This window comes from Oxyura jamaicensis, chromosome 3, assembly GCF_011077185.1.
Source record: "Oxyura jamaicensis isolate SHBP4307 breed ruddy duck chromosome 3, BPBGC_Ojam_1.0, whole genome shotgun sequence".
In the NCBI taxonomy this organism is placed as follows: domain Eukaryota; kingdom Metazoa; phylum Chordata; class Aves; order Anseriformes; family Anatidae; genus Oxyura; species Oxyura jamaicensis.
In genome coordinates this window covers 117,034,302-117,048,981 of record NC_048895.1, presented here as the reverse complement: position 1 = coordinate 117,048,981, position 14,680 = coordinate 117,034,302, and the positions used below count along the sequence as shown (strand labels likewise).

General features: G+C 62.0%; 1 protein-coding gene across 9 annotated transcripts in view; it reads right to left on the bottom strand.

The window, feature by feature from the left end:
• Positions 1-131: 131 nt before the first annotated feature.
• NCOA1 (nuclear receptor coactivator 1) overlaps positions 132-14,680 on the bottom strand; it is a 111,269-nt gene continuing 96,720 nt past the window's right edge. For 5 of the 9 annotated variants that reach the window (XM_035322623.1, XM_035322624.1, XM_035322621.1 and 2 more), the window contains 9 exons: positions 12,315-12,441; positions 8,471-8,639; positions 6,129-6,443; positions 5,916-6,017; positions 4,511-4,910; positions 3,543-3,717; positions 2,480-2,663; positions 1,502-1,591; positions 159-326 (listed from right to left, as the gene is read on the bottom strand). In XM_035322623.1, the coding sequence (XP_035178514.1) occupies positions 159-326; positions 1,502-1,591; positions 2,480-2,663; positions 3,543-3,717; positions 4,511-4,910; positions 5,916-6,017; positions 6,129-6,443; positions 8,471-8,639; positions 12,315-12,441 (1,730 nt within the window). Of the gene's footprint in view, positions 327-418; positions 476-1,501; positions 1,592-2,479; positions 2,664-3,542; positions 3,718-4,510; positions 4,911-5,915; positions 6,018-6,128; positions 6,444-8,470; positions 8,640-12,314; positions 12,442-14,680 lie in introns of all 9 variants that reach the window. The other 4 variants (XM_035322629.1, XM_035322628.1, XM_035322620.1 and 1 more) reach the window with 4 other exon arrangements.

Below are 14,680 nucleotides of genomic sequence, written 5' to 3'. Positions count from 1 at the left end.
AACCCCCCCCCCCCCTTTTTGCTCCGAACACTACGAGCTGAAGAAATGGCTGCGGTTTTGAGATATCAAAAATCTCAGAAAAATAGATAATATATATATATTTATAGATCTCTGTACGTCCTAGTATTTAAATTTCACATTCCTCGAAAAGCGGGGGGTTATTCAGTCAGTAGCTGCTGAAGGAGGCTCTTCTGCTGGCCCTGCGGGGTCGGCGGCACCGCGGCGGCTTTCGGGGCGCCCAGGGGAGCCGGCGGGTTCAGGTAGGGGTCTCCTACCAGGTTCACTGTACACTGCACGTCGGCAAACACCTGAACCTGCTGTACCTGCTGGGACACAAAAGACAAGAGGGGGGGTTTTAGCGGGGATGGGGCAGGGGCCGGCGGCGACGGACTGGGTACTACGTGAAGTGGAAACTCACTAGAGACTTCCTCTAGTCTGGAGCCACCACAGAGAAGAACTCTTCTGTCTTCTTGTCCTATAAAAAGAAAACCGCTGCACTCATTCGGATCAGGGCTCTGCGAGGTTCACGTTGCTCGTTCAAAAAAAAAAAAAAACAAAAAAAAAAAACAAAAAAGGGGGAAAAAATAACCAAAAATAATGATAATTAAAAAAAAAAAGCCAGCCTGGCATCCCCTGGGCACGGGGAGCTGGCGCTACGGGAAGGCAGCGGCGTGGTCCGGAGCGGCTGCTCTACGAAATTAAGAGCGGTGGCGGCGCGTTCCCTAGGGGCTCTGCAAACCAACGCCGCGCTACGGGGAGGGGAAGAGCGACGAGGCGAGGCTGAGGGGTGTTGGGGAAGAAGGCGATCAATCGGCTGGTCCCGGCGTGAAAGGCAAATCCCGGAACCCAAAGGCGTCGGCGCTCGCTTTCGGCGCGCCGCGAGGAGGCCGCGAGGCACGGGCAGCACCCGGCGGCGCTGCCTGGAGGGACGGACGGACACCGGCCCGCAGCCTCCCTCGGCCCCTCCGTCCCTTTCCGCTTCCGAATCCCCTCGCTCTGCCCCGCGTCAGGGCAGTGGCACCGCGGCCGCCCCGGCGATGGCCGAGAGCGCCGGCACAGCCCCGGGGCGCGCGGCAGCGGCGCTGGGCAGCGGGGGCGGCTCCTTGCAACCCCAAATCTGAGCCTAGGATAGAAATCCTCCCCGCCTGCCCTCGCCCTGGGGCCACTCTCGGAGCGGGGTTCGGCTCCTCCTGCCTCCAGCAGTTATTTTCCCAGCTCTGGGCGCTGCGTTTCTGCTCCTCTGCAGGAGCAGCGACATTTTGAAAGCGCTCTCGGCAGCGCGGCGAGCTTGGGCTCGGCGAGCAGAGTGGGATTTCTGCAGGTCCCCAAGCGCCAGCGGCGAGCAGGGACAGACCCAGCCCCGTGAGCCAGAGCTGGCCCCGGCCGAAATCCTGCCCGGTGCCGAGCGTGGAGCCACGACACGGCCGGGGACGGCTCGGTTTTGGGAGCACAAACCGACTCCTCTCTGTACCTGAGATGTGCTTAGCAGTTTCTTACTGACCTGCGCCCCGTCTGCTTCTGTTTTCAAAAGGTCAGTGGAGGAAAGCTGGTTGCAGTAAAGGCCCGCGGGTCTCAGCGCCGGGTCATTTACCTGTCGAAAGCAAAGACCGAGGCTCAGCGAGGGCTCCCGGAGCTCCCTGGGCCGCTCGCCACCCTCTCGAGCCGAGCCTGGGCGGATCTGGGGAGGGGGAGCCCACGCGTGGGGCAGCGCCGGTGTCCTCCTGGCACCGGGAGCGGGGTTGGGACCTCTCTGCCCCTCTCCCAGCCTCCTGCACCTTCGCCTCGAGCTGCTGCCAGCCCTGGGAACATCTCCAGGGAGCGTCAAATGTCACCGAAACGTCGACAAGAGGGGGAAAGCCACGGGCTCGGCCCCTGGGGAGGCTGCAAGGCCTGGTCTGCGGCACTCCCACGCGAACCAAGAGCAGCTCCAAGGAGCTTCGGGGCACCGAGACGAAGCCCAGCAGCTAAAACACCCGGAGACATCTCGGGCTGGCCAGCAAGGACGGAGCATCCATCAGCCACGCTGCTGGCGGCAGCATCCTGGCTTTGAATTGCCAAGGAGCAGCAGGTTTCCAAGCTAGCCCCTCCGTTTGGGTGCAGACACTGGGAAATTTGCTAAAAACCCACCAAAAGAACTCGCCAAAGCTGCTCGGGACGGGCTGGGGGTGCTCTGCCCCTGCTAAGGGCTCATTGGCCAGGCTCTGGCATGGTGTCAGTGGAGGCAGGGGCATTCGCTGCTTCTCCCCTCGCCTCTTTTGGGAAGAAAGAAGCCGAAAAATGTTGCAAGCCCAGCCCTGGCCCTAAACCCACGGCAGGGGCAGCTCCCCGTGCGGGCAGCAGGAGGCTGGGACGCACGGCGCCTGTGAACTGGGGGGGGGGGGGGGGTCACAAACCACGTTAGCACGGCTCGGGGGGGACCCGGGGGAAAGGAAATCACCCAGGGAAGGCAGCTGGGGGGCGAGGGAGAGGCGGCACTGACCTGCTCCGAGCACATGGAGTTCATCCCGGGCATCTGCAGCGAGTTCATCTGCATCTGGCCCGCCATGGGGTTCATGTTCTGGACGTTGGTGTTTCCCCCCGCCATGGAGACGGTGATGCTCATGTTGTTGTACATCCCCTGCTGCGCCGGGGCCGGCTGCGTCTGCCCGGCTTGGCTGAAAACGCTGGTAGAGAAAGGGGGGAAAGGGTCAGCCGGGTGTTTGTGGCGGTGGGAGGATGTTCGCTGCCTGTTCTGGGTGGGCTCAAGCCCCCCCCGGTAGCCAGCACCGGCTGTCCGTGAAGCTGGGGGTGGTGCGGGAGGGATGGAGAGGGGGGAAAACTCCGCTGCGGCAGCCTCCTCGCTTCCTTCCCTGCACAAAGCAGGGACCCTGGGATGGACGGAGGGACAGGGTGGCGTTAGAGGGGCTGCAGCAGCCCAGGGATGCCCTGGAAGGACGGGGAGCGCGGTGCCAACACCTGCCCCCTGCTCCTGCTGCAGCAGGAGGCTGCTCGGCGTGACCCGATGCAGCAGGACAGACACGGGGGCAAGGGGGGGGACCACGAGGGGCAGCCTGGAAGCGATGCGAAGCCCCGGTCCTTGTGACCCCAAGCTCTCACTGCTGCCTGAGCAGGCACGGTTGGCTGAGCTGTGCACAGATAGGGAGCAACGCATCCCCCGGGTGAGCTTTTGCTTTGGTTTTTTCCTATTTCTGGCGAGCTGAAGCTCAAACCTGACTCGCACACAACAAGAGGCAGCAAAACCGGTGATGTCCCCGAGTCGGAGCTGGATGCATTTGTTTGTAGAGGCACCAGCACGGACCACGCTGGGACTGCCGGACACAGCTCCCTTTATCGTCCCCTTTTCCTCCCCCCCCCCCCCCGCTTTCACAGCACATCATTAAGCCACGACCTGCTCCATGCCTCGTCCGACACGTGCTCGCTGCTTTAATCCCAAGCCCTGCGGGCTTCTGGCCACCCCTGGCCACCCCATCACCGGGCTGGGAACCAGACGAGCCTAAAATCCCCCCCCAACCCAAAGCCCCCGAGGGTCCCCCTGACCTTACCCGCTGTTGCCCATGGCTCCTTGCTGCCACGTCTTCATGTCGGGCGACTGATAGCCCGGGGTCGGCGGCGCTGGCTGCAGCATGGGGCTCTGCGACGGGGGGAGCTGCGGCGACATCAGGGGGCTGCTGGGGCTGAGCGAGGGGGCGAAGGCGGGCTCGCTTTGCTGACCCATGCCTGGGGAAGGAAGGACAGAGGGCATCAGCCGGGCTGGGGGGGGTGGGATGCTGTCGGTGCCCCCCTTCCACCTCCTGTCCCCGCAGATGCTGGTATCGAGGCGGAAGAATCGTCCTGCACGGCCGCCGTGCCCCGGGCCGGGCGTCTCCTCCTCGCCGAGACCCCGCACGGGGTGTGAAGGCCTCCAAGCAGCCGACCTAGCGCGCCCTCCTGCCCCAGCTCATGGGTTTCACAAGAGCTCTGCGCCCACGAGGGCAGCGGGAGCTGTCTGCAGCTCCTCTGGGACGTCCTGGCAGGGATTTGGTCTGAACCCGAGCGGGAGCGCTTCGGGGAGCACCACTCAGGGGAGTGCTTCGCCGTTTGAGTTTGGTGGGAAGAGGAAAAACGAACAACTAAAAATGAATTGTTTGGCCAACCCAATGAGGTGGGTGGTTTTTTTTTTGAGCTCCAACCAGAAAAGGTTTATTGGAGGGGTGCAGAAGGAGCAGTTAAGACGCGGTGTGAGACGGCGGCGGCGGAGCCCGTGGTGCCGCAGCGTCCTCCGAGGTCACAGCTGCGCCCTCTGCCTCTCTCCCCGTGCCGCTTTCCGAGGAGAGCAAACAAAACCAAGGGCACAACCGCAAGCAAACCCCCAGTCCTTGCGACAGGCGAATTTTCTGGGAGCACCCCTGTTGTTTTGCTGTCCCTAGGGGCGCGCCTCCAGCGCGCCGCGTTCCCCCCACGCCCTCGCCACCCCTTCCACCGAGGACGCCGGCGCCGAGAGGGGCTCGCCGTCCCCTCCGGCCTCACCCACCTGATCCCGAATACTGGAAGATGTTCTGCTGCATCTGCGGCGTCATCCCGGCGCCGAACTGCCCGCCGACGTTGCCCATCATCCCCCTGTTGACCATGGCGCCGCGGTTGGCCAGCGCGGCCTCGGGGCTGGACGCCAGCTGCGAGAAGGGGCTGGTGGAGGTGGGGGGGTTCCCGGGGCTCGTACCGTAGTTGGGGGGGTAAGGGAACTGCTGCGGGGGGGCTTGGGGAAGCCGGGCCGCCCCCATCTGCACCGGGAGGCCGGCCGAGGGCGGGAGGTTGTTGCCGAAGCTCTGCTGTCTCATCAGGAGGGCTCGCTGCTGCATGAGCTGCCGCTGCCGGTGCTGCTGGCTGTAGAGCTCGCGCTGGCGCTGGGCCAGCATCTGGGCGTTGAGGGGAGGCTGCGGGAGGGGGGGAGAAGGAAGATGCCCGGATTAGCCCCCCACTCCCCTCCGAACGGATCCAAGTCCCGGGCGCAAAAAAAGGACCCAGCTCTCCCCTTCCCCCTCGGCTTGGGGCCTCCGTCCTCATTGTGCGAGGGGAAAATGGAAAAAAAAAAAAAGAGAGGAGCAGCCCCAGGGGGCAGGGGTAAAGCGCTGTAAATCTGCTGCTTGGCACAGATCAGAGGCAGGGCAGGGCGGGGACCCGAACGGAGCAGACCCCATCCAGGCTGCGTCCCCCAGCTGCCCAGGAAAGCTCGCAGAGTCTCCCCGTTAGCGTTTTGTTCCTTTTATTCGAGGGGCGCAGCAAAACCCCCCCTTCTTGTGCCGAAAACCCTCTGCCTGGGCTCCCAGCGAGGGCCGCTCGCGTGCCCAAGCTCAAGATCTCCCACCTCCATCTCTGGGCTGCTCCCAAAACCCTCCCCGGGGACTTTCCTCGTGCTGGGTTTCTTTCCCACCGGGCCGAGCCCGATGTGCTCGCATCCAGCACCTCCGCAGCCGGCGCACGGGTGGCCGAAAAGGGAGCTGCGATGGGAGCTGCCGGCTCCCCTCGTCTTAAATCTCCCCCACGGGAATTCCAAGGCTTCTCGGAGGGGTGGAATGAAGTTACCCCAACTCAGCTACGCTTCCCCCAGCCCTCCTTGTAGCGAGCAGATGTTTCATCCGCTTCGTTCCAAAGTGAAACGAGAACGCCAGGGCCTGGGGATTTGAGGGATCGTGCCGAAGATTCGCTGGAGAGGCTGGTATCTAAAGGGCGCCGTCGATTTCCCAGAGATCCTGCTCAATTAACCGCGTCTCCACGCACTAACGAGGTTTTCACACCTCACCCAGGCGGAGGGGGTGGAATAAAGAAAAAAATAGACCCCAGCAGCTCGTCGGCAGCCAGTGAGCGAGCAGAGGGGGATGGGGTCGCCCTGTGCTAACGGGGTCCGTGTCGCCGCGCCGTGTCCCTCGCGTCCCCCTTACCTGGGGTGTCATCTGCTGCTGCATGCCCGCCCGCATGTTGATGCCCACCGGCGAGCTGGCTGCGAACTGGTTGAGGATCGCCTGCCGGTTCTGGTGGATCAGCTGGAGCCGGGGGGGGGGGGAAGAGAAAAGGATGGGGTCAGGCGGAGCTGCGGCAACATTTCCCCTCCGGCTCCCTGAATCCCCTCCCAGCCGCCCAGGGAGGCTTTTTACCTGCTGCTGTCCCTGCAGGCGCTGCTGCAGCTGAAGCCGCAGCTGGTTGGGGGCCGTGGGGGGCCGGTTGAGCGTCTGCCGGGGCTGCATGGCCATGGTGGTGGGGAAGGCGCCGCGCGGCGGCGGCACCTGCACCGGCACGGGGCCGAAGGACGGCTTCTGGCGGACCATGCCGGGGAAGGCGGCGGGGAGGTTGGCGGTGGGCGAGGCGGAGGAGTAAGGCTGGGGGTACATGCCGGGCTTCTGCTCCATCAGGAGCTGCGGGGTGGCTTGCTGGGGTTGGAAACGTTCCGTCAGGGCTTCCAGCCCGCCGCCCTGGGGGAGGAAAAAGAGGGAGGGGGAAATAAAAGGAAAGCTTTACGGTGGAGCCCGGCGGAGTTCGAGCCCGGAACGGTGGCGGGGGGACGGACGCTGCGCGAGCTGGGCCCCTCGAAGCTCTGCACTCGTGGCTTTGTCTCGGTAAATCACTTAATTGGAAAGAAATCGCTGCGGTGCAGGGCGCTGCCACCCCATCCCTCGGCCGGGTGTGGGGGACGGCCCCAGCCAAGCGCCCTAAAAGATGCTGCTCTGCCAGGGCAGGCTGCCGCAGGGCTAGCGCTAGCCCCAGGGGGCTAAACGCCCGCTCCCCGGGGCTCCGCAACCCTCAGAGGGATGGGAAGGATTTTATTTGTCTTGCTTTGGAGCAGAGACCCCAGGAAAGACTTTTTGGGAGGGCTCAAAAGTGCCCCCAAGGCCACCGTGTGCCTGCCTGCGGGTGCCAGCACCGCTCTGCCGGAGCCCAGCCCGCGGCTCGAGGCAGCTGCGCTCGGCCCTCAGAGCCAGAGCTGGCGGGGGCCTGAGATATTTGGGCCTAAAAAGCAAAAAAAATAAAAATAAATGAAGCCGGAGTAAATCCCCGAGCCGTCCCCATGGGGATTGGATCTCCTCCCCGCCGACAACATCTCCTGGAGGGGAACCATCAGCGCGCTTTCTTCCTGCATGCTGACGCCGCCGCTTCTCTGAACGTGTACGGCGAGGAAATATTTCACGGAGCTATTTAAAATATTCCGGAGGTTCATCTGAAGCCGTGGAAAAAAAGCCCAAGGTTTGCATTCATGAAATGATCCCCGGACGGCAGCGAAGCCGGGGCTGGTTCCAAACATGAGACAATCCTCCCAGCCAGGTGCTCCTCGGCCGGGTGGGCGCGGGGACGGCCGGGACATGGTCGGGGCCACCTCAGATCCAGCGTCTGCAAAGTCCTCGTGCAAACACCCAGCTTTGGCAAGAGCTCTGGTAGGAGCAGAGGGGCCGAACTCCCCACCCCTAAGAGCATTTGTAGGGGAAAAATAAAGGCGGTTGTGGGTTTTGGATGCCCGGTGTGAGAGAGACCTGGTTTTGGAAGGCAAATGCTTCTCGAGAATCATTGCTGGGTCCCCCAGGTCCCTCGTGAAAAGGGGACGTGCCACCTCCTGGGACGTCCCTGGGCTTCAGCAGTGGAGGGTGAGGCGCAGAGCACCAGGAGGGATCTGCTGGCAGAGCTTTCTTTTTCGGGGCGCTGCCGTTATGGACAGGCTGGGCTCGTCGCTTTGGAAAAAGCGTGCGTGTGAGCGCGACGGGGCGCGGCAAAAGCACCCGCTCTACAAAAACCCCGAGGCCATCCATCTCATCTTCCACCTCCCCTTTGCTGTTCGTCCTCCGGGCAGGCTTCCCCCCCGCGCCGTGCCCCGTTATCCACGGAAACCCAGCTCCGTCAGATGCCTCCGGGGGCCGCGGCAGCATCCAAACACGACGAGGGCGACACCGCAGCGACCCCGGCATCTGCCTCCGCGGGTACATTCGAGGCTGAGGGGCAGCTGCGGTGTAAGCCAATCTCGGCAGCGAGGGCCGCGGGGTTTTAATACCAGCCAGGCCACGAGATATATTATTAGGCAGCACAATGAAGGCCGAAGGAATCTCTGCCCGTGGGACTCCAGCTGGAAGGCTCCTCCGCGCTCTCAACGCCCCCGAGCGCGGCGGGGAAGCGGGACGGCCCGCCAAGCTCTTCCCCACCCGACACATGAGCCGCGCGGGGCCGGCAACGCTCAGGCTAGCTTTTCTCACGGGGGAGGGCTGATTTTAAAAAAAAAAAAAAAAAATACAAAAATAAAAAGCCGAGAGCGGGCTATTGGATTTCACGGGGCTGCTTTCCAACGTTTCCAGCGGAACGGCACCGTCTCGGGTATCCTCTCCGAATCTGATGCTCCCGCTCACATCTGGCCTCCTGTTGGCAGATGCTGGAAATCCTCCTTCACGCCCGCGTCAGCCCTCGGCATCTGGCCCCGTCCGCCCCCTCCGCCCAGCCCCGAGCCCTTCTCCCTCTCTACCTGCACCAGTTTGTCGATGCCAAGGGCTCGGTCCAGCTCGGCCAGCTCCGTCTCGTCTTTGCCGCTCAGGAAGGACACGAGCTGCTCCAGCAGGGCTTTCTCGTCGTTGCGGCCCTCCGGCGTGGTGGGAGGACACAGGAGCTCGTCCAGCTGCGAGGTGATGCAGGGGCTGCGGGGACAAGAAGCCGAAGGGGACACGTCAACGTTTGCCAAGAGGCGGCGGGGGCCGAGCCCTGTCAAAGCCGAGCGGCGCCGAGCCCCGGAGGCGCGGGGTTCGCTCCGCCGGGCGCCGCCGGCTTCCCACCCCGCGCAGCACCACGAGCTGCTTGCCAGGACCAAATCCTCCAAGGAACGAAGCCAGGAGCGGGCTTCGGTCGGGTTCGGGAGCGAAACTTTGCGCTTTTGCTCCGCGGGAGCTTTTGGGCAGGGCAAAACTTGTGCAGGCACGAAAGCGGGGAGGCCGGGGAGGCGCTGGGACAGCTGGAAGAGAAGCAGCTGAAGGCAAGGGGAACCTTTCAGCTGCAATCAAATCAAATCAAATAACAATTCTGACGAGCTCACTCGATATTCTTTGGGAATAAGATTAATATGGAAGGAGAGACATTCCGATGACGTGACTAATTGGAGTCCATCGGATTTGCCGGGCCTGACCCAAGGAGGGGAGCCGTGGCACATCACGCTCACAGAGAGGCACAAAGGAGAGAGCTCGAACATGCCAGCGGTTCCCAGGCAGCAGACATGTTTATCCCTTGAGCTCCAGATGAGGACCAGATGTACAGTAAGCAACTGGAGCCAATCTGACCAGGAGCGCTGCAGCCAACGCACGCAGTTTAAGCCGGGGAAAGAAAAAAAAAAAAAACACTCGGTGCTGGGACGTCTCAAATCGCAGCGCAGGGGCAGAGAGGGAAGCAGGGAGGCCGAGGTGAAAAGCGGGGCTGCCTGCCCTGCGGCCGAGGTCCCTGCTGGTTGCTGCTCCGTGTCAAAGCAAGACCCGAAGCCCCAGGGCCAAAGCTCGGTGCCCAAACGCACCGCTACTGCAGAGAAAGGGGAGGCCAAACTTTTCCTCCAGGTTAACAGGCAGCGAGGGGATAAATCCAGGTTGGCAACATCTCTCCGGAGCTGCACACGGATGGCACAAGGTTTATAAAGAGATCCCGGGACAACACAGCCTGTAGGGAGCGAACAAAGCTCCGAGTCCTGCCCAAACCACGGCAGTGCCCTCCCCCCCCCTCTTCTCCTCCAGCACCAGGCTCGGTGGGCTTCAGGCGACCCCCAGGCAGGTGCCCCAAGCCCTATTTGTTTCGTGTTTTTTCTCCACCACAACCGTCCTGGCTTTTTTTCGGGGTGAAAGCCCTGATTCAGCACACGTTGGGTGTGCAGCGTGGGGCGCCCAACTCAGCTCAGACCCGTGCCGCCGGGTGGGAGGAATTCGGCCGCTCAGCCAACGCTGCCTGAGGTCCCAGAAAAAAAACAAAAACCTCCTCGGCACGAACACTGCTCCAAAAGGTCTCCCGCCTGCCGCACATGCCCCGGCCACCTCGGGCATCTCAGCTGGCACGGGATGGCAGCGGCGAAGCCACCGCCTCGCGCCCCCGGTGGCATCCTTGACCTCGGGGGGATCGGAGGAGTGCGTGAGTCCCCAGCTCATTCCCCAGCCCTGCAAGATCTGCTTGCTCCGGCCGGGGTCTCCTCCAGGGACCCAGCAGCTGCTTGGACCGCGGGCACGTCCCGGCTGGAGCCCAAGTGTAGTTCGTTGGGGAATATTTCTTAGTGCACCGCCGCTGGTGCGCGGCGTTGGTGCAAAACCCGGCCGGGAGGCTTCTCCTTGGCAGCGCCTCTGCTCTCAGCTCGAGCCCAAGCTGGGTTTTTGCAGTTTACGCCGCTAGATGGAAGCGTGCGGGTCGCAGCCAAGTCCCCTGGAGACGTAATTCGGGGAGGGACGGAGGCTCGCCACCACGAGCAGCCCTCTCTACCTCTCGTCCTCGTGGTTCCAGTTTGTGTCCCGGCTTTGCTGGTGGCTCCCGTCACGCGGGGAGCCTGCCTTTGCTGCTTGGGGGCACAGATGGAGCCATGGAAAGCCCCACCGGGCATCAGCCAGCCCCGCAAGCAACTCTTTGCTTGCTTTCTCCCCCAGCAAGGCTGAGCAAAGCAAACAGTGACTTGCAAAACACTCGCCAGGCTTTTGGTGCCTTTCACACCTCTCTGCCCAGGGACCTTGCCAGAGGTGCGACCTTACCGTGCGCGTCCCAAGCCCTTCGCACCAGCCCGGGCCCTGCTCTTTGACTCAGTTCGTAATCCTGCTGCTGCGTGAGCCAGGAGAAAATCCAGCTCCCTTCCTCGCAGCTGTGCTGGCTGGGGAGGAAAAAAAATGCCTCCAGCACGGCTGCCTGACTCAGTGCTTGGAGCGCGAGGCTGCTGAGTAAGGGAAGGGCATTTCTCCCCAACAAAGCAAGGCGAGCAGCATTTTCGGGAGCTTAAAACCAAGACCGGTTTTCCCTAACTGCTCTGCCCTTCGTCAGATCTGCCCCACGGATCTCGTGCACCAGGGTTTGTAACGGGAGTTACTTCCTCGCAGCAAGGGCTCGGGCTGATGGAAACGCTGCTCCTCAATTAAGCGGGGATTTGTTTTATCTCCCGTCTCACTCCAGCAAGGAGAAGCTGACTTGTTCGAGCAGAACTCCGAGTGCAGCAGCAGAGCCCACTTAGGCGGCTCTCTCCTTGGGCCAGATGACGAGGTTTTAGGAATTAATCCAAACTTAGCCCCTAGAAGAAGATCTTTGGCTCCTGCCTTGCTCAAACGCGGCTCTGACACGCATCCTCCTCACGGCTGGAGCACAGTGCTCGTCTGCTTCATTAGCAGAGGAAGTTTCGCCTCTCCCCAGACCACGGCTGGATTTGGGCAGCGGGAGCTGTAAGAGGATCCTCACCGAGCTCCTCACCCAGCAGGTTCAGGACCCCTGGGCCAGGGGAAAGACTCGCCTTCTGTCCTGCCACCACCTGCGACGCTGCTGCCAGTGCTGATGGCTCGGAGAGCACCTCGAGGTGCCCCCTGCGTGGCAGGGGAGCAAGCACGGAGCTCCATCAGCGGGGCTCCCCACCCTCCTGGCATCTTGTCCCCAAATAACCGACCTGCAGCACCCTCCTGGCCTCTTGTCCCCAAATACCTGACCTGCAGCACCCTCCTGGCCTCTTGTCCCCACATACCTGACCTGCAGCACCCTCCTGGCCTCTTGTCCCCAAATAACTGACCTGCAGCACCCTCCTGGCCTCTTGTCCCCAAATAACTGACCTGCAGCACCCTCCTGGCCTCTTGTCCCCAAATAACTGACCTGCAGTCTCCTGCATCCTCTCCTACCCAGGAGTGAGGGCACACATCGGGCAGGTGATGACCCCAAAAGGTGGCCAGAGGTCCTCGGGGGGTTGTTGGACCCCTGGTAATTATTTCAGCTGAAGCCAAGCACGGGGGAATGCAAAGAGCTGCGGCCAGGTGAAAGTACAAAACCGTCCCCTGGCTCTCCAGGTGCCACCGCTGACCCCGGCACGGGAGGCTGCTGGCGAATGCTAACCCAAATGTTGGCCAGTGGGGATGTGCAGCATGGATATTTGGGGTTATATGGGTCCGGACAGCGTGGATGTCTCACCGTCCGTGTCTGCTGACATGGGTATCCCTAAAGAAACAGCAACCCCTGCACCTCCCCAGCCCCAGCACCTCCCAGCCTGAGCTTGCTGGGTTTCCAGACCCTTAGTGAAGCGAGGGCACACCCCATTTCTTTATCCCAGCTATCACCAGAGCATCCCGGTGTCCTGCCAGAGCTCAGGAAGCCGCCCGAGGCGCGGTACTTACTCATCGGGTTTACTCAGCGCGCCTCGGTTCATGGGTGCCATGCTGCCATCCGTCCACGGGAGCTGCTCCCCCATGCCCGGCTGTCCGAACTGGTGATCCGGCACCCCCATCTCCAGCTCAGCCATTCCTGGGGGGAGAAGCAGGGGAAGAGAGAGGGGTTAGGGTGCTGGGGAGGGCTCGGGGGATGCGCAGAGGGATGCCGTCCGTGCTCGGACCTGCTGGGGATGGGGCGAAGATGCTGGTGAGGTGCCGTCCCCGTGCCCATCACGCTGTGATGTCTGCAGCTAAACCCTCTGCTAGCCGTCATTTTTCAAGAAACAGAGCTCAGGCTTGTCCCCAGAGGTACCTGGGCACCCTCACAGGCAGGGGGGCAAAAACCAAGAGGGAATCTTTCACCTTGCCAGTTCCAGCCCCCATCCCAGGGCACGAACGCAGAGCAGCCCCAGCAGGAACGGTGCTGGACCTGTGCGGCAGCACGCGGTGCTGCAGAGACTGAGCAGCACGCTGCCGAGCACCCCGTCCCACCCCAGCACCCCAAACCCAGCTTTGGGACTACGAAACCACCCCCGTTAATGATGCAGCTCACGTCTGCTGGCTGCGCCGCGACGGGTCGGGGACGGCGCGGGGGCTTTGTCGTTTCACCGGCACGGAAGAAAAAAACGATGAAGAGGGGAAAAGAGGGCTTAGGGCTTTAAAAAGAGTGACAGGAGCTATCGGGAAGCAGAGCCACCAAGTCACACAGCTTGTGCGATGCGTGACAAGTCCCCAAAGTGTCGGGCCTTGGGCCCGCCTGTAGTGGGTTTATGTGACAAGGTTTTGGTAGCAGGGGGCCACAGGGGTGGCTGCTGAGAGAAGGATCTCGAAGCTGCCCCACGTTTGGTAAGGGCCCCACTGCTGACCAGAGCTGGCCCAATAAGTGATGTTTTTGTGCCTCTATGAGAGCAGATTTAAGACAGAAAAATGCTGAGCCACACAGAGCTGGGACAGTGAGAGGAGTGAGGAACAGCCTTGCAGGCACCAAGGTCACCAAAGAAGGAGGGGGAGAGGTGCTCCAGGCGCCGGAGCAGAAGTCCCCTGCGGCCTGTGGTGAGGCCCATGGTGAAGCAGGCTGTCCCCCTGCAGCCCATGGAGTACCACAGGGGAGCAGGGTTCCACGCTGCAGCCCGTGGAGGAGACCACGGTGGAGCAGGGGGACCTGCACTGATGGAGAGTGAGGCCTGTGGAAGAGCCCTGCCGGAGCAGATTCCGAGCCGGACCTGCAGCCCGTGGAGAGGAGACCACGCAGGAGCAGGGGACCTGGCAGGAGCTGCTGCCCGTGGGGGACCCAGGTTGGAGCAGTTTGCTCCCGAGGGATGGACCCCGTGGTACGGACCCAGATCTGGAGCAGTTCTGGAAGAGCTGCTGCCTGTGGGAAGCTGGATCAGTTCAGCAAGGACTGCATCCCGTGGGAGGGACCCCACAGCACAGGGGACGAGAGGGACCGAGAAGGAGCGGCAGAGAAGAATTTCTATAGACTGACCATAGCCCCCATTCCCCCGTTCCCCTGCGCCGCTCGGGGGAAGGAGGTGGAGGAGGGTGGATGGGGGGGGGAAGGTGCTTTTGGTTTCTTTCCTTTGTTTCTCACTTCTCTAGCTCGTTAGTAATAGGCAATAAATCTTCCTATCTCCCTACGCTGAGTCTGGTTTGCCCATCACAACAATCACTGTGCGATCTCGTCCTTATCCCAACCCTTGAGCCCCTTTCATCGGATTTTCTCCCTGTTCCTCTTTGAGGAGGGGGAGTGAGAGAGCGGCTGTGGTGGAGCTCGGCCGCCCACCCGAGTAAAACCACCACAGCCAGGAGTCACCTGTCGGAGCTCCTCCAGCTGCCAGCCGTGGATCTGCGCTGGTCACTTCGGGGCGAGCACCCACGCAGCTGCTGGGCACGCACCAGACCCGTAGGGCGCTACCCAGCACGTAGCCACGCTCCGGAAATGTTCACCCCATCCAAGTTTCTCTTTTCGAGAGAAAGGTTTTGAAGGTTTTCAAGACCTAGTCAAGTCGAAGGCTTCATCCCTGAAGGCCGGTGGTTACCATCAGGGATTTTAGGTGAAGCAGCCCTACACCCACCGGCGTCTTCTGACTCTGTTCTGGAGGAAAGTTAATTTGTGCAGGGCAAGGAGCCAACGCAATTAGCTGAAGTTCAGCAGAACTTGGAGCCCGAGCCCGGGACAGGGAGATTTATGCAGCTGGAGACCTGACATCATCCCATTCCAAATAGGAATTGGGACTGAAGATCAAACGGCGTCTTGGCTCAGCTGGCCGCGGAGCCCCACGCAGATGGGAACGGGGGAATAAATCCAGTCCTGGAGTATGCCACAGGTGGCC